The sequence below is a fragment of the Paroedura picta genome, chromosome 5 (assembly GCF_049243985.1).
Source record: "Paroedura picta isolate Pp20150507F chromosome 5, Ppicta_v3.0, whole genome shotgun sequence".
Lineage (NCBI taxonomy): Eukaryota > Metazoa > Chordata > Lepidosauria > Squamata > Gekkonidae > Paroedura > Paroedura picta.
Genome location: NC_135373.1, coordinates 16,077,843 through 16,099,934, shown reverse-complemented (window position 1 = coordinate 16,099,934; position 22,092 = coordinate 16,077,843). Strand labels below are relative to the sequence as shown.

Sequence of the window (22,092 nt, the reverse complement as noted above, 5' to 3'; positions counted from 1 at the left end):
AAAAATGGTTCAGGCTACAGAGGTCTCTTAAGAACTTTCCAATTTTTTAAAATCAGACTATTTTAAACAGCTTTTTAGGTCTTTAATTTATTTATTTACTTATTTTGCTATTTTTAAACAGGGCGTTTTCAGTCTACAGTTTTTTTTTAAATTGTATTTCTGCTGCTTTTCCCCTCTATGCTGACACTCCCCAAGTAGCCCCAACAGAAGAAGTTATAAATGGCCTGAACAAATAAATAAAGGAAGCATCCTTTAAAATTAAGGATTAAAAAACCCCCCAATCCCTCAAAAATAATGAAAACAGCATTTAAAACGAAGGGGACCCTAAGGATAAAATAGGCCGGATAGTTGAGGAAGAAAAAAACGTTGTTTTTTCAGTCACAAATGTAATAGCAGGCCCTTTTCAAGAGATACATTTATCATTCAGTAAAACAAACAATCTGTTTTCTGACTGCAGGGTCCCCAAGTCCTAATTGGGCAGCTCCTGGAGATTTGGGAGCTGAACTTGTGGAGGCCAGAGAGGTAGCCCCTGGACATGGAGAGCCACAGTCCGGCGACCTTTGCCCTCCAAAGCACCTGCACAGCTATGAGTCCGAGGAGTTTAGCAACCCCATGCCCTTACTATCCCGATCACAGAAGGCCCTACTCTCTGGTCCCTCTTTTTTGTAATTATTGTTATCAACATCTTTCTATCCTGCCTTCATAATGTCCACTCCTGAGGCAGCTTCCAAGAGCAGCCCAAATACAAAATAATGGCTGAAAACCTACCCTGTCCCTAAGGCAGCCGGGAGGAAGCTGAGGAACACATAAAAGCAACTTAATTTTCAGGAGGGGGGGGGGACTTCTTCGAGGGCCACCTGATTCAGGGACAGAAATCAGGGAAAGCAAGGGGGGGGGGGATCAGCCGGTCTCTGGGAATAGAAGTATTATAACCGGCTGGTGTGACCGTGGTGTGGTAGTTCAGCCCCTGACATTTTGCCAGTAACTCTGGCTGGTTACTCAGAGGTAGGCCAAAGGGAAGACGCACATTTTGGCATGGGGAGGGCCCCATCTTGTCATGTTCTGCCTCCGAAGAAGCCTGCCGGTTACTGCCAAAGCATCAGGGACTGAGGTGGGTGTCCTGCATTGTGCAGGGCAGGGGTAGTCAAACTGCGGCCCTCCAGATGTCCATGGACTACAATTCCCAGGAGCCCCCTGCCAGCATTCGCTGGCAGGGGGCTCCTGGGAATTGTAGTCCATGGACATCTGGAGGGCCGCAGTTTGACTACCCTGGTCAGTGAAGGGAGGACTTGGGGTAGGGATGCCAGTCCCCAAGTGGTACCTGGGGATCCTCCAGCTTTCCAGCTCATCTCCCAGTGACAGAGATCAGTTTCCCTGGAGAAAATGGCTGCTTGGGGGGGGGGGTCTCTATGTGATATACCCTGTTGAGGTTTCCCCCCTCCCCAGACCCTGACCTTAACTAGCCTTCCCTACAAATTGCCTGGAATTTCTGAACCTACAGCTGGAAACCCTGGCGTAGGGCTAAAAGGCCGGAGGGCAAAGATAATTTCTTGGAGCAGAGCACTATGGGTCTTTTATTACACCTGGTTTACTTTTGCAGCCATTTGTGCTTATCTTCAAGGCATTTAATCTGTTCCTTGCTGATCTCTGTAGAAGCCAGCCAGGCCGTGTCCTTTCCCCTCCCTGGTCAGTTGGCAATGCCTGTAGCCTGGCATTTCCGTACCAATTCAGTAGGGTCCTGAAATAGCTTTGAACTACAAATAGCTTTGACCGCAATTCTACTGCGAACAGCCACCTGGGGTTATGTTTGGTCAATGTTTTCAGGCCCAAACCATCCCATAGACACCCGCAGAAGTCAAATGGGACAAAGTGCTTTTCTGCTGTGCTGCGTAATACAGGTGATAGGTGATGGGCCATAAGTTATGGATGAATCTGAAAGGCGAATGGCATGTAATTGAAGTGGGCTCTCAGGAGTATGACTCAGTCAGGTGACGCATGTGTCAAAGATGGACAAGACATCCTAGGTTGGTTGGCAGGAGATGGGATTAGCCCTCACCCTTGTCTACTCAGTGGCTCAGGTGAGTGAACTGATAGGAAGTCAGGAGGAACACACTAAGGATCCTTAGAGTGAGGGAGATGCTCCAGGGGTAGTCAAACTGCGGCCCTCCAGATGTCCATGGACTACAATTCCCAGGAGCCCCTGCCAGCATTCGCTGGCAGGGGCTCCTGGGAATTGTAGTCCATGGACATCTGGAGGGCCGCAGTTTGACTACCCCTGAAAGACTGCGCTGAACAAATAGAGACAAAAGAAGGCTCATTTGGTGCCCAGAGGAGCCACTCCCTTTACCTGGGCAGTCGGATGCTCTTTGGCTGGGAGGGGGTGTTATCCTTAGGGTTGTACGCTTTGGTGCGGTTCGGCCGCTTTGGCAGTCACGGAAGCCCTTAGGCAGTGCCTCGGGCTTCCGTGATCGCCCAACTGGCCGAACCACACCGAAGCGTGCCACCCTGCTCCCATAAGCTCCGATTAAGGCTTAAGTCTGTCGGACTGGCGAAAGGAAATGGAGGAGAGAGGAATTTCCCATCCTGTATTACCAATCTGAGACAAGACAGAGTCTCCCCTGAACTCCTTGACCTGGAAGTGCTTCCAATGACTTTCCATTTCAAGCAGCTGTCCGTCCGTCTCCTGTGGTCACCATTCTGCAGTGGGGCCAGGCATGTGGAGGTGTCTCCTTGAAGACTGGCAACAGCAGAACCCGTGCTTGATACGTCTTCTTGCAGGAGTTCCCTGAGTGGGGGCGTGTCTGACGTGTGGCAGTCCAAACTGCATTTGGGGTGCAGAGGGCATTTCCTTATTCATAGCTTATAGCTTATAGCTCTCTTCTGATTCAAGCCTCTGGTGGGGGGAGGGTCTGAAAAAGTGCTCCTAGCAGCAGGACCAACGTTTGGACCGGCACCACTATATGTCTGCTTGCAGGGGACTGTCTCCTGAGTTTAGGGATGGGTCGTTTGGGGTGGTGCAAAAATTGTTTTGGGGTGCAGCCTGGGCCCAGCGTCCTGCTGTAAGATTGTTCACTGTGGAGCTCGTGGCATAAGAACCAGGCTTTGGACAAGGAACCAGCACGTGTCCTCTCAAAGGGGACAGTTCCCAGAATGTGGAGCTGTAAGACGTGGTGGTCCGAGCCTTGTTTTGGGGTTCCTACCTCTTTAAATATCGTTGGTGTAATGATTTCATGAATAAGGAATAGGGAATAATTAGCCGACTTCAGCCTCCTCTTCAGAGTGGGACGCTGGACGGACAGACTGAGTTCCTCTCCTTCTTCTCTCCCCCAGGCGGAACCTGACGAAACTTTCCTTGATCTTCAGCCACATGTTAGCGGAACTGCAGGCCCTGCTCCCCGAAGGGAGAGACCAGGGAGGGGCATACAAACTCAGCAAGCCGGAAGCCCAGATTTTCTGGAGAGACACCTGGGGCAGCCGGTGAGACATCAACAAACCCTTTTCCCTTATGTCCCCTGACCACAACAACAGGGTTCCCAGCCTCCAGGCAGAGCCTGGGAATCTCTGGGAATGACAGCCGCCCTGTCAACTACTGATCCATTTGGGGTTGGCAGGGCCATCAACGGTAGGCAGAGCCAGCAAATTCAGGGGTTGTTTCCGTCTCCCACCCTTAGAATCATGGAGTTAGAAGGGACCTCAAGGGTCATCTAGTCTAACCCACTGCAGAATGCAGGACACTCGCAACTATCTGCCCACCCCCAGTGACCCCAATTCCATGACTAGATGATGCCCCCCCCCAAATGAAAACAGAATCCTTGGGCAGTCTGGCCTGGAAGAAATTCACCTCTCAACCCCATCGTGGCAATCGGCAGTTCCCTGGTTATGCCAGAAAGGGCCACGAGAGACAAACCCTGGCACATCCCTTCCTGCCCACCCACTCACCGTCTGCCTAAGTCCTCAGAATCAGCATCTCCATCAGATAACAATTTCTCCAGGGGAACCAATCTCCACCGTTAATACCAGGGGGATTTCCTGCAGGTTACAACCTTAACTGTAACGGATTCCTGTGCAGGTATCAAAATCCACTCTGTTTGCAATAAAAGGAGGAATGCGGGGAGAAAATCCTGCCAAATTCCCCCCACACACACATACACACTCTAAAAACTACTGCTCACCATGCTAATCAGAAAGCTTGTGGGGTGTCTGTGTGTCTCTGTGTGATCCAGAGCTCTCCAAAAACTGAGAACTCCTTACCCATACTGTGAAGCAGGCACTCCCAACTTGGGGCTCATGGTAATTGCAGTCCATGGCCATCTGTCCCTGGGCCCACTCCCAAGTGTGAAACCCAGGCCTGTCAAACTCTTTCCATTCCGCTGTTTGCAGGAGTTTGGTATCCTGGTCCGAATTCCGAGAAGGACTCCATCGGGTGCATCCTGTGGACCCGGGTGCCATGGCCATCGCCTTAAGGTCCACCATAGACCTCACCTGCAATGGGCACATCTCCGTATTTGAATTCGACGTCTTCACTCGCCTCTTTCAGGTACATGCAAAGTCTGGAAACTTGTGCGCATGAATTAGAGCCAAGGCAAAAAGCTTTACCAGAATTCTGCGTTTTCAAGTTTAGAAATAGTTCCAAATAAGAATGTTTGAAGCCCTCGGTCAGCTTAATCCCATTCGTGAACTTAGAAGCCAAGTTTTGTTTCAGGTAGCCACGTTTCTGGGTCAGGGTATAGGAGCCACTGGGTGACTTCTGGCCGGTGGTGACGTTATGAATGAATAACCTCCCAAATATCCTATTAACTTGCTCAGGTCTTGCAAACTGAGAGCCCTGGGCTTCCTTGAGTGAGCCAGTACATCTCATGTTGGGTCTTCCTTTTATCCTACAACTTTTCCTAGCATTATTGTCTTTTTCATTACGTCATCTTATCATGCGAACAAACTACAATACCCTCAGTTCAGTCAGTTTAGCTTCTAGAGAGCATTCAGGCTTGATTTGATCTGGAACCCACAGATTGGTGTTTTTGGCGGCCCATGGTATCTGCAAAACCCTCCTCCAACATCCCTTTTCAAACACCTTGTCTTTCTTCCTGTCAGCTTTCAGGAGCTATTGTTTCCAGATCTGCAGACAAGACTCCAAATCTGCAGGCTGGGTGTCCCCACCACCAGTGGGAATGGATCTGACCCTGCTTTAAACTGTAGCGCCTTGGTGTAGCAGTGATGAGCAGTGTCCTCAAATGTGGAGAGCCGGGTTTGATTCCCTGCTCCTCCACACACAACCAGCTGGGTGACTTTGGGATAGTCACAGTGTTGTTAGAGCTGTTCTTGCATATCAGTTCTCTCAGAGCTCTCTCAGACTCACCACACCAGGGTCAAGTCTCCACTTTGCTTTTATCCTCTTCCAGCCTGAATAAACCCCTCCCCTCTGCACTGTGTTTTATTTCCATTTTGAGTCTGGGCGCTTTATATTTTCCCTCTGCAACATCCATGATTGATCTGTGGTGACCCTGCCTTTCCCCCACGATATCCAGGAGTGGATATGACTCGCTACATTTGAAGAACCAGTTTTTAAAGCCCCCAGTATAAGTGTGGGTGTTCTGTGGTTTGCCGGATTAACATCCTCCCCCGCACCTCCAAAGCTGACGTAGCCCATCTACTAACTTCTGAAGTTCCAGCTTAGTGTTTGCAGAAACAGCCTTGGAGTCTGCGAGGGTCACAGGGCGGGCAGGCTCAGTGGGTGGGCTTCTGGCAACCCAAGTGTTTGTTGTCCCCCTTTCGAGGACAACTTTTGTTCTGAGAGGATCTAGTTAGCATCTGTCGCTGGAGAGCATTGCTGGCCACAGAGCAGGATGTGGCTCATTTAGGTCATTCGCTTCAGGCGGCCTAGCGTGGGTGGCAGGACGGAGGGAGGGAGGGAGGGAGGGAGGGAGGGAGGGAGGGAGGGCGGTCAGCCAGGGAGGTGGAGGAGCAAAGTTTCCGCTGATGTCGAACAGCAGGGAGGACTCGTGAGCCCCTGGCTTCCACTGCAACACGTCCCTCGGCTGTCAATAGAAAGGTCCCTGCATCAAGATACCTACCAGGGGGGCTTGGATTCTCACAAGCACACCCCCCCCCCAACAATCTTGTTGGCCTCTAGCCCAGGCTTTCCAGGGTTTTGTGAAACTTTTTGACGGCCCTGGGAGCTAATTAATTTCGTACATATTTTAAAATTTTTATTAAACATTTCATCAGCTGGTATGACCATATATGGTCATGTTGACCTGCCCTCTCTCCCAAAATGGCCAATGATGGGCCTGGAGGGGATGGGAAGGAGAGGGGCCACAGTGCTGCTTCCCTATTCTGCACGATTGTGCCGCATCTGGGGTTCCTTGATGGCTGGAGACTGTCTCAGGGGGTTTTCCATGGTAAAAAAGTTGAGAAAGGCTGCTCTAACAGGTGGCCAAACTAGCCCTCCAGTGGTCCATGGACTCATGGGAATGGTAGTCCATGGACATCTGAGCGCCACAGTTTGGCCACCCCTGGCTAAGGTGCTAACTGGACTGGAATCTCACTCCTCAAGTGCAGATCCGTCGGGGTTACCCCCTGAAAGCATGCACAAAAAAACACAAGTTAATTGTCTGTACAGAATAATATATCACAATCGAGGTGGTCACTAGGGGAAGGCAGTGAGGTGGGAATGAGTCTGTATCAGTCTCCAGGCTTAGATGACCTGGTGCACTCTTCCACCAGAATAGCTAAAACCACTGTGAATTCCTCCTGACCCTTTTGCTTTCTGTGCCATTCTTTGCTGTTCAATAGATGAAGGCCACCAGGAGAAGCTATTCCTCACCCTTGGGCCTGCATGAAGGGGAAAGCTGCACCTGTTGGACTGTTATCCATCATGCAGCCATAAAAGGAGCAAAAACTGAGCTCCCAAAGACAGCCACCCTCTCCCCAATGACAGGCAACTACCATGCACAAGCGGAGAGCTAGCAGGAATGGACTTGCACTGTCTCAAAGGCTGCCAGCCTCCAGGTAGGACCTGGAGATCTCTCAGAATTCTAACTAATCTCCCAGCTACAAAAGAAGAAGAACTATGAGTTTTTGTACCCCACTTTTCACTAACCAAAGTGTCTCAAAGTGGCTTACAAACGTGTTTCCCTTCCTCTCCATGCAACAGATGCCCTGCAAGGTCGGAGGGGCAGTGAGAGCTCTGAGAGAAATGCTGTGCAAGAACACATAAGAGAACTGTGATTGGGTCAAGCTCATCCAGCTGGCTGCATGTGGAGAAGGAGTGGGGTCTAGGGTTGGGCGCTTTGGTGTCCAAAGCGGGCGCTCGCACCCGATGCAGCCAGCAGCGCAGCGCCGGGGGAGGGGGAGGGGGAGGGGGAGGGGGAGGGGGAGGGGGAGGGGGAGGGGGAGGGGGAGGGGGAGGGGGAGGGGGAGGGGGAGGGGGAGGGGGAGGGGGAGGGGCGGGCCTTCCCCTCCCCCTGCGCCACGGTGCTGGCTGCATCATGCACAAGCGCCTGCTTGGTTGGCAACCCGCGGCCACCACTCCTTAACCACATCACCGCTCTGGCTCTCAGTTCCCCTGGAGAAAATACCCACAAGATTTTCCTCCCTAAACCCCACCGTCCTTAATGTCAATCCCCCAAATATCCTAGAATTTCTTTACCTGGACTTGGCAAGTCCAGAATGTAGATACAAGGGGAAGCATTTCCCAAGAGATGTATTCTGTATTCTTTTGAGCTGCTTTTTGAGGTGTGGTTTCATGGCCACCAGGGTGTCCACACAGCTCTCAGTCACTTCCTGTTTTTTTCCCCTGCAGCCATGGCCAACGCTGCTGAAGAACTGGACATACCTTGCTGTGACACACCCTGGCTACATGGCCTTTCTCACTTATGACGAAGTGAAGCAGCGGCTGGAGGCATACACCAGCAAACCTGGCAGGTGAGACGAGGTCCCTGGCTTGGCTCTTAGCATTTATAAGCTGCTGGCATCCCTTAGCATTTGTAGATTGCTTTCAGCACGCAGGGTTCTCATAAGGGTTCCAGCCCCAGGTGGGAAGCAGGCATCCCTTGGAAGCACTGCTAATCTCCGGAACAGAGATCAGCTGCTTGGGAGGGTGGACTTTATTGGCACTGTACCCCTCGGGGGTCCCTGTTCTCAACAGACTGCACCCCAGGCAAGCCCTGCCTCTTTAGATCTCAGAAGCTAAACAGGGATGACTCTGGCTAGGATTTGAGTGGGAGACCACCAATGACCTTCAAGGAACTCTAGAGGTCATGATGCAGAGGCAGGCAATGGCAAACCACCTCCAGACAACCCTCGGATCTCCCGTCAACATTGCACATAAGCCGTATGGTAAACATAATCCACCCCAAATCTCCTGGAGTTGGCAACCCTATGCCCCCCTCCCCGTCTGCTGCTGGAGATCAGGGGGAACCAGCCAATGCTAGTTCCTGCTGTCTGTTGCCACAATAAATTTCACCACAGCCTTGTAAGCGAGGCTGGTCTGTTAATCTCCTTCTGGCAAAGGAAGGCTGCAGGAATGCGTCCCCCTCGGCTACTTAGAGAGGAGGTCAGGAGCTGCAGCCGGCCAGGTTGCAGTTTGATGCTCTCCTCTTCCTCGTGCCGTGTGAACTCTGCCTTCCATGACTCCGGGCCAAGCCCCGTGATCGCCTCCTGCCCAGCCATTGGCCACACCCAGCACTCCTTCCCGGCTTCTGGAAATGCCACCCGGTCTCCCGAATCAACCTGACCACAAATCTCGGCATTCATGGTTGGGTGCAGAGTCGAACATGCAGGGCTGGGCCTGAGGCTCTGGAAGCAGCTTTGAAAAGCAAACGAAAAGGCGAATCTCTGGACTTTTTCTCAAGCCTGGAGGTCTGCAGAGGCTTGACCAGCAGCCAAAGAATCTTGAACTGCTTCATGTTATCGTATATATATTTCAGGTGATTTAAGGTGACTCCGTAGGGCAGCCTTTCTCCACTTTTTTACCACTGAGAACCCCCTGAAACATCCTCCAGGCTTTGAGAGACCCCAGAAGTGGCGCAATTGTGCGGAATATCATTGGGAAGCAGAGCTGTGGACATGCCCACCTGGGGCCTCTCCCCCTCCCACCCCATCTGCCATTTGGGGAGGGGGGGGAGGTTGACATGACCATATATGATCATATCACCTGATAAATTTAAAATATATATATTAAAAATAATTAACTCCCACCCATTCCAGGACCACCAAGAAACTGCAGGATTTCATGAGGCCCTGCTTGAGAAGGCCTGCTGTAGGATTTTCAAGGAAAGATGACCAGAAGTGGTTTTCCTTGCCTGCTTCTGCATAGAACCCTGTTCCTCCTTGGTGGTCCCACATCCAGGCACTAACCAGGGCAGAGTCTGCACTTACTTTGTTTATTCCATTGTCAATCCTGTTGAATTCAGATCAATTTGAACTCGGGTCTTCCTCTCCCCCCCCCATTGAAACAGGAAGTGTTCTGCAAGTGGTTAGGGTAGTTCGGGGGGGGGGAGCCAAGCCTCTTTCTTTTTTTTCTTGGAGGGGGGGAAGGATTGAAGAAGGCAGAGGAGGGAGAAAAAAATCCAAGACCGACAGAAGTTGAGAGAAATTAGGGGCTTCTCCTTCAAGGCAAGCTTGTCACATGGTCACCTTTGGCCAATCGTGCCGTCTCTTCCACGGAAGAGAGCCCTGCTTTCTCAATTCGAATCTTAATATATTGAGGTTTAAAAGCACTCTAAGATATCGCACAATAAATGTACGGTCACTCCGGATCAATCCTTCTTGCTGCAGAAGGAAAATTTAAATCGCCCAAAATCCAAACGGAAATCACATGCGGTGTAGACGGCAGGGACTGAATCGACCTGGGATTGGAATAAAAGCTCCATGCAGTTTACACCCAGGGCTGCCCCTGCTGGGCCTCCAAGATCTGAGGAGATGGGGCTAGCCTGGGCCCGGGTGCATTGGCTCTGCAGAAAAGCCACCTTCTGGACAACTACTGCCACCTCCTGTGCTACTATGTCAACAGAGCCAGAGCTATGATGAATACAGTGAATTACAAACACAGTGCAGCTACCCTGTGAACACTTCCTCCTACAATGTTACAAACCCTACATTCACTTCAGTTTTTGTATTAACCTGCATTTCAAAACAGCAGTTTCTGCAAAACAATCAGTAGTATGTATTTGGACATAGACGTGCACATGCTATGTTGCGAGGGAGGTGAGGCTGAGAGAGCCCTGAGATTACTGAAGAAGAAGAAGAGTTGGTTCTTATATGCTGCTTTTCTCTAACCAAAGGAGTCTCAAAGCGGCTTACATTCACCTTCCTTTTCCTCTCCCCACAGCAGACACCCTGTGAGGTGGGTGAGGCTGAGAGAGCCCTGATATTCCTGCTCGGTCAGAACAGCTTTATCAGTGCTGTGGAAAGCCCAAGGTCACCTAGCTGGCTGCATGTGGGGGAGTGGGGATTTGAACCCTGCTTGCCAGATTAGAAGTCCACTACACCAAACTGGCAAACAGATATGCTACATTATATTGGTCACACAGATAAATCGCTGTTTTGAAATGCAGGTTAATATCAAAAAAGTGAAGCCAGTATAGAGTTTGATACATTGTATGAGGAAGTTTTTGCACCCTAGCTGATTCTGCTTGTGGTTCTCTGCCCCTCCTGTGCTATCACAGCCCCTGCAGTGTCCCCCATGGACTGACCCCCTGCCTTCTTTCCTTCTCCCCCACCCGGCAGCTACATTTTCCGACTGAGCTGCACACGCTTGGGCCAGTGGGCCATCGGCTACGTGACGGAGAACGGGAGCATCTTACAGACCATCCCCCAAAACAAGCCCCTCTTCCAGGCACTGATCGACGGGCACAGAGAGGGCTTGTGAGTGAGGGGCATTGACGGGACAGAGGGGCATGGCTGGGGGCATGGCGTTCATCACCACAAGAGCTGGGAGTGGGGGAGTTGGCACATTCATCACGCAGCCTGTTTGGGGGATTATATTTTGAATTCCCCACAGTTTTAAAACTTCTGTTGAAATATTTCAGGTGATAAGACATGAAGCATCCAGCGACCATTTGCTAGGCATTCCATGAAACAGAAGCATCCGTAGGCGAGTGGGGTATAATCAGGGGTTCAGTTAGAATAATAGAGTTGGAAGGGACCTCCTGGGACATCTAGTCCAACCTCCTGTACTATGCAGGACACTCACAACCCATTAGGGTCCCTTCCAACTCTGTGATTTTGATTCTAACCCTATCACTCATCCACTGTAACCTGCCACCCCCTTGAACCTTCAGAGAATCAGCCTCTCCGTCAGATGGCTATCCAGCCTCTGCTTAAAGATTTCCAAAGATGGAGAACCCACCACCTCCCGAGGAAGCCTGGAGCTCCCCCCAAATTAAAGCAGAGATTAGATCTCCTGGAAAACAGGGTGGCTCCAGAGGGGCACTCCCTGTCATTATACCCTTCTGAACTCTTCCTCAAGGCTTTGCCATCATATCACCCAATAAACATGTAATAGTTTTTAAATATATATATATATAAAAATTAATTAACTGCCACCCATTCGGGAAATCTTTCCAGGGCCGTCACGACATCCTGGTTGAGAAAGCCTGAGTTAAGGTATTGCAAGTTATTTCTGTTGAGGCTCCTAACTTAAGTTTGGCCCAAGAGAGTATGCCAAAAAATCTCTTTTGGGTACAGGTGGTGATAATTAAATCTCACCTAGGGCAGTGGTGGCCAAACTGTGGCTCTTCAGATGTCCATGGACTACGATTCCCACGATCCTTTGCCACTGGAGAGCCACAGTTTGGCCATCCCTGCCCTAGGGCTTTACCACATTCTCATTTTCTCACCCATGTGTTCCTGATGTTCGGGGGGGTGGTCTGTCCCAAATCTGTTTCACTCCCCCTAGCAGTTGACTTGAATTTACATCATTTTAAGTCTGCCATTTAAAAAACTGCAGTTTAACTGCCCAGAGCTGTAAAGAACGGTTGATATAAAAATCAAAATGAATAAATAAATGAATGAATGAAACTGCAGGGCATAATGCAGTGTAATATGGAATCGACCACTAGGGGACACCAAACAGGTGTGAAAGAGGGAAGAACCACAAAGCAACTGTAATGCACAAGTGATGAGAATATGGAAAAGCCCCCAATCTAACTCATTTTAAAACCTTCAACCAATGCTTGGCCTTGCAGCCCAGGAAGTCCACTTATCAGATTTAGATGAACGTGAGCAGACATCTCTTCCTGTTGTGAAATGTCTCACTCCAACAAAGACTAACTGATCCAGAAGGCTGTTTTGATGTGCTCTTCTCTCTCCCTGCAGCTACCTCTTCCCTGATGGGAAGAATATTAATCCAGACCTGACTGAATTAACACAGGCCTCATCTCAAAGCAGGATCCAGGTTTCACAAGTAAGCCCTTCCTCATTTTCTAAATCTTCCCGGCAGCATCCGCCCCAATGGAGAGACTCCTTCACCCAAGGAGAAATGAGCATGTGGAAGTGACAGCAGCTACAGGCCCTGTTGTGAGACAGGATGCAGGACCGGATGGGCCTCTGGGCTGACCCAGCAGGGCTCTTCTGAGGTTCTGATGAAGACCTCGACCTCTCTGCCCTATGGACCTTCAGGGAACTGGCTGGCCCCTATGTGAGATGGGAGGCTGGACTAGAGGGACCCTCCCTGGTCTGACCCAGCAGGGCTCTTCTTAGATTCATCTGCTCTTTATGTGAAAAGTACAAGACCCTTAGCTAACTCTGCTTAGGTCTGAGATTTGACAAGACTGGACTAGCCATCCAGGACAAGGCAAAGACAAGCAGAATTGGTTTATCATTGTCTGCCTCCACATAGCAACCCTAGACCCCCACGGTGGTCTTGCATCCATGTAAAATCGGAGCCCAGTGGCACCTTTAAGACCAACAAAGATTTATTCAGGGTGTGAGCTTTCAAGTGCAAGCACTCTTCCTCAGACCCGTTTGAATCACAGAATCACAGAGTCATAGAGTTGGAAGGGGCCATACAGGCCATCTAGTCCAACCCCCTGCTCAACGCAGGATCAGCCCTAAGCATCCTAAAGCATCCAAGAAAAGTGTGTATCCAACCTTTGCTTGAAGACTGCCAGTGAGGGGGAGCTCACCACCTCCGTAGGCAGCCTATTCCACTGCTGAACTACTCTGACTGTGAAATTTTTTTTCCTGATCTCTAGCCTATATCGTTGTACTTGAAGTTTAAACCCATTACTGCGTGTCCTCTCCTCTGCAGCCAACAGAAACAGCATCCTGCCCTCCTCCAAGTGACAACCTTTCAAATACTTAAAGAGGGCTATCATGTCCCCTCTCAACCTCCTTTTCTCCAGGCTGAACATTCCCAAGTCCCCCAACCTATCTTCATAGAGCTTGTTCCCTTGGCCCCAGATCATCCTTGTAGCTTTCCTCTGTACCCTTTCAATTTTATCTACGTCCTTCTTGAAGTGAGGCCTCCAGAACTGCGCACAATACTCCCGGTGTGGTCTGGCCAGTGCCGTATACAATGGGACTATGACATCTTGTGATTTTGATGTGATGCCTCTGTTAATACAGCCCAAAATGGCATTCGCCTTTTTTACCGCTGCATCACACTGCCGGCTCATGTTTAGCTTACAATCCACAAGTACCCCAAGGTCTCGTTCACACACAGTGTTACCTAGAAGCGTATCTCCCATCCAGTAGGCATGCTTTTCATTTTTCTGACCCAGATGCAGAACTTATCTTTATTAAATTGCATCTTGTTCTCATTTGCCCATTTTCCCATTGTGTTCAGATCTCATTGAACTCTGTCTGGAGTATTTGCCAGTCCTCCCAATTTGGTGTCATCTGCAAACCTGATGAGTAGTCCTTCCACCCCCTCATCTAGATCATTAATAAATATATTAAAAAGTACCGGGCCGAGCACCGAGCCCTGAGGTACCCCGCTACTCACCTCTCTCCAGTCTGATGAAACACCATTGACAACAACTCTTTGAGTGCGTTCTCTAACCAATTCCCTATCCACCTAACTATCTGAAAATCCAGATTGCAGTCCTTCAATTTATCCATCAGAACATCATGGGGAACCTTATCAAAAGCTTTACTAAAATCCAAGTAAACGACATCAACCGAATTTCCACGATCCAGCAAACCTGTTACTTGGTCAAAAAAGGAAACCAGGTTGGTCTAACAGGAGCACTCTCGGGTGCATTTCATCCGGACCAGGGGATTTGGACTCATCCAGTGCAGCTAAATGCCTCTTGACAACCTCTCTATCCATGTCAACCTGCCACCCAGACACTATCCTTTGGCTACGGCCATCTCTAGATGTGCCTAAACCCTTTGACCTGTGGGAAAAAACATATGCAAAATAGGCGCTGAGCCTTCCTACTTTCTCTGCATCCTCCATTAGAGTTTGTCCTTCTGCACCCAACAATCCAGCCTTGCATCCAAGCACTAATTGTCTGCCCTTGCCTGCCTCTGCATAGCAACCCTTGGTGGTCTCCCCTCCAAGTAGTAACGAAGGTTGTGCACGGCGGCATCCGAATCGGCTGTTCCAGGCCAACGCAGCCTGCGTGTATGCGCCGATTTATGCGCCGGTGCCAATGCCTCCCCTCCCCCCATGGCACGGCATTGGCCGATTTGGGCGCTGCTGTGCACAACCCTAGTACTCCCCAGGGCCGACCCTGCTTAGCTGCCAGGATCTGGCGAGATCAGGCTCGTCTGGGCCAAGATGAACAGAGGTGGCTGCCCCTGCCTGCCTCTGCACAGCCACCCTGGGTTTCCCATCCAAGGACGAACCGCGGCCAGCCCTGCTTAGCTTGTGAGGCCAGCCGGAGCGATTCCGGCCTTCAGGTGGTCCAGGTGATGCCCGTTTAGGGCGTGGATCCCTGCTGGGTCAGCCCAGAGGTGTGAAGCTCCTTTCCCCCTTTCTCCTCCCTCCCCTGCTCCTCTCCCAGGAACAGTTTGAGCTGTACTGCCAGGTGGGCTCCACGTTCCAGCTCTGCAAGATCTGCGCTGAGAACGACAAGGACGTCCGGATCCAGCCGTGTGGGCATCTGCTGTGCCGTGGCTGCCTTGAAACCTGGCAGGTGAGGTCCTGACCCGAGGGAGTGCCTGGTTGAGGGGCTGCTGCCCGCCAGGGGCACTGGCGGACAGGAGGGAGCTGAGCATCCCCCCCCCCAGGTGTGGCAGCCCTACGGGATTCTCTCGGTGGAGATGGGGGGGGGGGCGGCCCTGGCTGGGCTCACTCCCAATCCAAAAACCAAATCAGGGAGAAAGGGAACCACACTGAAAAACCCAGCCACAGAAAGAGAAGAGGTGCCCACTCAAAAGAACTAATGTCTCCAAAAATACTGAAATTATTATTCAGCAAGGAAATCCTTTGTTGTTAGCTGCATAATTATGAAGACAATTTTTCACTTTCTTGTCTGTGTATTTTTCTAGAGAAAAGCAGAACCTTTCCAAGGCGATTGGTACAATAAATTTTATATATTGATAATTTTTTAAGGACCAACCAAAACGGTTTCTAGATGTACTCCGTTTTCACAATTTTTCTTCAGTGGTTGATTCCTAAATACAAAATGTATAAATTAATAACATTAAATTTAGGTTTTAACAATGCAGTAAAGAATTACTCCCACACACCTCCATAACCAGTTTGTAGTATCACATCTGACCTTATACTCTTATCAAGCAATTTTTATGTATATAAATAGGCCACAGGCTCTTGTGAAGTATTGTGGGGAATGTCAGTCAAAAAACATTCCCAATAGTTTAGGGCTACCATCCAGGTTTAAATACAAAATCTTAACAAGCCTCACAGCAGGAAATCAGCCTTGAAGTGTCAAATGAAAGCATCTGGGTTACATCAGGGCATACAAGTCAGGTTAGATGGACACACTAAATCAGGGGTAGTCAAACTGCGGCCCTCCAGATGTCCATGGACTACAATTCCCAGGAGCCCCCTGCCAGCATTCGCTGGCAGGGGGCTCCTGGGAATTGTAGTCCATGGACATCTGGAGGGCCGCAGTTTGACTACCCCTTCACTAAATCATAGCAGAGATATAATCATGGCAGAAATACATGGGGGTTTCTGAAATTTGCCCCCCCCCCAACGGCCCCCTCCCAAAACCAACCTGCCTCTGGTGAACAGGAGGAGCTGGCTTTTGTGGATAATCCTCATGAAACTCAAGCTCCAGCTTTGGGATCTGCACATGGTCAGACCCCACCTACTCTTTGTCCCCCCTGGGTAACTCCTTTCAATCTATTAGGTACTGCAGCTTCCTACAGTACATTCTAGAGTCCAGAATTTGATTCACTTCGTAATGGGTGTGAGGCTTGTTAAGATTTTGTATTTAAACCTGGATGGTAGCCCTAAACCAGGGGTAGTCAAACTGTGGCCCTCCAGATGTCCATGGACTACAATTCCCAGAAGCCCCTGCCAGCTGGCAGGGGCTTCTGGGAATTGTAGTCCATGGACATCTGGAGGGCCGCAGTTTGACTACCCCTGCCCTAAACTATTGGGAATGTTTTTTGACTGACATTCCCCACAATACTTCACAAGAGCCTGTGGCCTATTTATATACATTAAAATTGCTTGATAAGAGTATAAGGTCAGATGTGATACTACAAACTGGTTATGGAGGTGTGTGGGAGTAATTCTTTACTGCATTGTTAAAACCTAAATTTAATGTTATTAATTTATACATTTTGTATTTAGGAATCAACCATTGAAGAAAAATTGTGAAAACGGAGTACATCTAGAAACCGTTTTGGTTGGTCCTTAAAAAATTATCAATATATAAAATTTATTGTACCAATCGCCTTGGAAAGGTTCTGCTTTTCTCTGTTTATGTTTTGAACCTTTCTTCCTTTTTTCACATTGTAATTTCATTGTGTATTTTTCTAGGCTGTTTGATGCCAGTTATGTTTTTCCCCCCATAGATTCAAGTGGGTTATTGGTCTGAAGTGGCACAACAAAAATAGAGTCCAAGAGCACCTTTAAGACCAACAAAGATTTGTTCAAGGCATGCACTTGAAAGCTCACACCTTGAATAAATCTTTGTTGGTCTTACAGGGTTTTTTTCATATATATTCAATATTTTTTTAGACCTGAGTTCTTTTGAGTGGGCACCTCTGTTCTCTTTTGAGTATTGCTCCCGATGCAGGCCTGCCCCGGCTGTTCCTGGACTCAGGCAGCTGTGCATTTCGACTGCCCCTTGATTTCTCAGGAGCTGCCTCGCATGGGTTCTCTTTCCTCCTTTTTGGAGTCGGAGAGGGCTGTCGAGCCACAGCTGCCTCACTGTGACCCTGTAGGGCAGGGGTAGTCAAACTGCGGCCCTCCAGATGTCCATGGACTACAATTCCCAGGAGCCCCCTGCCAGCGAACACTGACAGGGGCTCATGGTAATTGTAGTCCATGGACATCTGGAGGGCCGCAGTTTGACTACCCCTGCTGTAGGGTCTTCAAGGCCAGAGACCAACCAAGGTGGTTCGCCCTTGTCTGCCTCGGCAGAGCGACCCCTTTCCTTCATAGTCCCCCAAAAGAAATCGAACCAGGGCTGACCCTGCTTAGCTTCTGAGATTGGGCTAGCCTGGTCTGCCATGGCCTTCCTCTGGACTTCTGGTCTGCCATGGCCTGCCTCTGGACTTCCTTGGTGGTCTCCCATCCAAGTATTACTAACCAGTGCTGACCTTCCTTCTTCTTCCTCCTCTTGAAGACGTGCTTCGCTGGGGCCAGCGACTGAGCTTCTAATATCGGCTAATTCCAAATTTTCCCTTAATGTTTGTGCCGTTTCCCACTCCTGGATACAATGAAACAAAAAAAGATGTGTTTGGGAAACTTTGCCTGTTTCCTTACACTATTCCCGCTGAGTGCCCTCCCTCTATGCACCCAAAAACTGCGTGTTTCCTGCCACGCGCAGAGATGAACTGAGGGTTGCGGGGCTCAGAAGAAAGAGAAAGCACAGAAGGGGTTATGAGTTCAGGAGTGGGAGGAAGACCAGTGTTGTCTTCACCTGGCCTTGGACCAGATCCTGATGGATCCGTCTACGTTCCCCCTCCCCCTTTCCCCCCGCAGCATTCAGAAGCCCACACCTGCCCATTCTGTCGCCGGGAGATCTGGGGCCATGAAGACATCCGCATCGACCCCTTCAGCTACAAGGAGGAGAAGCCCAGCCTGGAGGAAGACCAGGAGGAGGAGGAGGAGGAGGATATGGAGGATGTGGAGGACGTGCTGCAGCAGCTGGCCTTCATGCGCAAGGGGACCGGGGTAGGTGGCTGGTGGGGTGGGCTGCTAACTCCACTGGTGAAAGTGGAGGTCTCCCACTAGGACAACCATCTCTGGACGACCAGGTTCAGCCCCCCTGGAGAAAGTGTCTGCTTTGGAGGGTAGCCTCCATGGCAGGGTGGCCACACTGTGACTCTCCAGATGTCCATGGACTACATGGAGTACATCTGGAGAGCCACAGTGTGGCTGCCCCTGCTCTATGGCATTATACCCCAACTCTGCCTTCCAACAGCTTCCCAGTCTCCATCCTCCAAATCCCCAGGTAATTCCTAACCTGGAGTTGGTCACCCTAAGTTGTCCCCCCCCACACACACATTAAGGTTCTCATCTTCCAGGTACCACAAGGTCAATGGATATCCAGAGGATGATCAGTTCCCCTGGAGAAACTGACCACTTCGGAGGGTGGATTCTTTGGCTTTACACCCCACTGAAGCCCATCCCCTCCGTAACCCCCACCAACTCCCCCCTGTCCCCAAAATCCTCATGAATTTCCCAAACCAGAGCTGGAAACCCCAATAGTAAGGAGGTTGAGGGGTTTCATGGGGGCATTATATTCTCGGGGCCCACAAGTTTTTAATGTGAAAGTTATTCGTATTTTGCTTTTCAGGAACGCTGTTTCCATTCAGTCGGTCAACTCTGTCAGTCGATCAAATCTTTCTACCTCCCTTGAGTTCCTTTTCTTCGTAAGTTGAGGGGTGTTCCTAAATGTGCATTGGGGATGGATTGATCCTGTTCTTGTCCTGCAGGTCCTGAATCCCACCGCCTCTCCATGCCTGGACCCCCAACTGCAGAGCCCTCCTGTGCCTCCCAGGGGGAACGGCCCGGCGCTGAATCCGACCCCCCCGGCCAACCCAGCCAATCAGGTTATTCTCTATTTATTGTACAGTGTGTGAGTCAAGTAGCCAGGAGATGCTGAGGTCATCTGGCTGCCAGGCAAAAGATGTTGGGAGGTGACTTTGCCACTGCCTGCCCCGACAACATGGTGCAGCTATTTCTCACCTTCCATGTGCTCACCGGGGCTGACCCTTCTTAGTGTTGGGTCTTCAGCCTGGCCTGTCTGAAATAAATTACAAAATGCAGCGTTATGTCATTTGGGGACAAAATGCAACTTGGTGTCATTGCCTCTAATCTGGAGAACGGAGCTCGATTCCCAGCTCCTCATGCAGCCAGGTGGGTGACCTTGGGCTCCATCTCAGATTTCTCAGAGTTCTCTCAGCCCCAACGAGGGTTGTGCACGTGGGGGGGGGGGTAGGAGGGGAGGCGCGGCACCGGTGTGTAACTAGGCGCACACACACAGGCACCACTGTGCACAACTGTAGCCCCAACTGCCTCACGGGATGTCTGTTGTGGGGAAGGGAAAGGTGTTTTTTAAGCTGCTTTGGGACTCCTTCAGGTAGGGAAAAGGGGGGTGTAAAAACCCACCCTTTCTTCTCCTTCTCCTTCGACCTTTTTCCTCTTTGCCAGGACACCAGCCTGCCTTGCAGGGTGTTGTAAGGACCACAACAAGAGGATGTGCATAAAGCTTCAGAGGGGTGACATTTATTCTCCATCCCCTACAGGCAACCCCTTCAACCTACAGCTGGCACCAGCACCGCCCCGTGCCCAGTCTCCCCCCAGATGCCCTCCAAACATCAGTTCCCTGGGACACCGCTGCCGCCTCTCCCTTCCCCGGGGGGCTACCGGACCCGGAGCAGCTGAGCTGATGGGGGGCCATGACGATGTCACCAGGGGTGAGTAAAAAGGAAGGCAACTTGTTCCTGAGTTAGAGGATCAGTCCTAGGAGTCCTTTCCCCCAGAGTATGGCAGCTTCAGGAGTTTTTCCACCCTGACTATGGTCTCATAGCGTGGTGATCAATTCAAGTGGGTCACCATGCTGGTCTGAAGCAGCAGGACACAGTTGGAGTTCAATAGAAGCCTTCAGGACCAATAAAATTTTATTCAAGGTATAAGCTTTCATGCACATAGCTTGCTTTGCCAGGTGATGAAATGGGAGTTATGACAGCACTCAGAACAACGATGGTACTCACCTCACAGTTAGTACCACAAACCACCTCCAGTGGGGAGACTCCAGTCTTAGCATGGGTTCCACTGTTGGATGTGAATTCAGCCAAGTGGAGCCAGCCTATTTGTTGACAATTAGTACAGCACCGTTTGTCTCTTGGTGGCAGCCTGAAGTGAGGGCTTGCTCCACCCCCAAGAGCTTCAGCAGCTTCTACCACAACTTGGCAACGAATTGGGCCCCTCTCTCAGACAAGCAACGTGTCGGGATCCCGTGGCCAACGAGGCCAGTTTCTGGGTGGCGGGTATCGTTGATAAAGTGGGCTTGTTTGGAAAATGGATCCACCATCATGCAAATTACTGTTATCCCCTGGCTAGGGGGAAGGTCCGTGATAAAGTCCATCGTGATGTCCCTCCAGAGGGCGGATGGAATCCCCAAGGGCTGAAGCAGACCCTTTGGTTTCCCCACGGCCTGTTTGGCAGTAAGGCAGGGGGGACATCCCTTTACGTAAGCTTCCACGTCTGTTTAAACCGATAGTGCCTGCGCACTAAATGTAAAGTTTTTACGAAGCCAAAATGACCTGCAGGTTTTGAATCATGACACAGCTTCAGTACTTCTGCTCGTGCGGCAGCAGGGACATAGAGATGATCTCCTTTACAAAACAACCTCTCCTTCTCGTGTAAGTCCGGGTGGAGCGGAGCAAATTTATTATCCTCTGCCAAGTGTTTTTGCACACAACCCGTGGAGTGACACCTTGTTATGTGTCACGGCAGCCAGCCCCAGGTGGAAGGGACAGAAGATCAAACCCACTACTGTATCCACCTTTCTTTCATGTTGGAGTATACGGGAGAGGGCATCAGCAAGAAAGTTCAACTTCCCTGGGAGGTGCTTTAATGTGAATGAGAAGCATGAGAAGAATTCCGCCCACCAAATCTGTTTGGCGGTTAATTTTCGTGGCTGCCCCAGTGCTTGTACATTTTTGTGATCAGTCCTCAACTCAAAGTGGACCGAGGATCCTTCCAACCAATTTTGCCAGGAGGACAGCACCAATTTAATGACCACCACCTCTTTCTCCCAAATTGCCAAGTTTTTCACAGTCTCTGTAAACTTTTTTGAAATATAAGCTTGGAGATGGAGCTGTCTGTTCTCCCCTTTCTGGAGGATCATGGCCCCCATTGCTACATCAGTAGAATCATCCTGGAGGGTGAAGGGCCATGTTGGGTCTGTGTGTCGCAAGACAGGTTTGGATGTGAACGGTCTCTTTAACTCATTAAAAGGGTGCTGGCACTTGCCTGTCCATGGCCCCACCCCCTTGGCTTTTAATAAGTCCATGAGAAGGCATAATAGGAGATAAAGGGTCGGCAGCTGTCAATTGCACCCCATCCTAGTGGGGTAAGCACGCTTCCTGATCCCGCCCCTTCACAGCCACAGGACCTCTCTTTTGGAGAGGCTGAGTTTCAGGTGACTCTTCCTGGTCCATCCAGCCACAGCTTCCAAACAGCTGGGAAATGTTTCTGTGGGGAGATCCGGCCGTCTGTCCATCCTGAGGTAGAGATGGGTGTCATCCGTATATTGGTGACCTCCCAGCCCAAAACTACGCACCAACTGGGCCAAAGGGTGCATATAGATGTTAAATAAGGTAGGGGAGAGTAGTGTTGTGCACATGAAATCTCATGCCTTAAAAAAAGCTTTGTTGGTTTTAAAGGTGTCATTCATATGTTCATGATGCGCTTTACTAATTTACTACTAATTTCTATTTTCCTTATATATGTTGTCTGGTGGTTTACATTTCATTGTCTGAAGAAGT

General features: G+C 50.1%; 1 protein-coding gene across 2 annotated transcripts in view; it reads left to right on the top strand.

The window, feature by feature from the left end:
• CBLC (Cbl proto-oncogene C) overlaps window positions 1-22,092 on the top strand; it is a 34,445-nt gene that overhangs the window by 1,262 nt on the left and 11,091 nt on the right. For both annotated transcript variants that reach the window (XM_077336649.1, XM_077336648.1), the window contains exons 2-10: window positions 3,331-3,477; window positions 4,381-4,537; window positions 7,802-7,923; window positions 10,729-10,866; window positions 12,319-12,406; window positions 14,955-15,086; window positions 18,077-18,268; window positions 19,033-19,149; window positions 19,846-20,016. In XM_077336649.1, coding sequence (XP_077192764.1) covers window positions 3,331-3,477; window positions 4,381-4,537; window positions 7,802-7,923; window positions 10,729-10,866; window positions 12,319-12,406; window positions 14,955-15,086; window positions 18,077-18,268; window positions 19,033-19,149; window positions 19,846-19,989 — 1,237 coding nt within the window. In that variant the 3' untranslated portion in view covers window positions 19,990-20,016. The remainder of the gene's footprint in view (window positions 1-3,330; window positions 3,478-4,380; window positions 4,538-7,801; window positions 7,924-10,728; window positions 10,867-12,318; window positions 12,407-14,954; window positions 15,087-18,076; window positions 18,269-19,032; window positions 19,150-19,845; window positions 20,017-22,092) is intronic.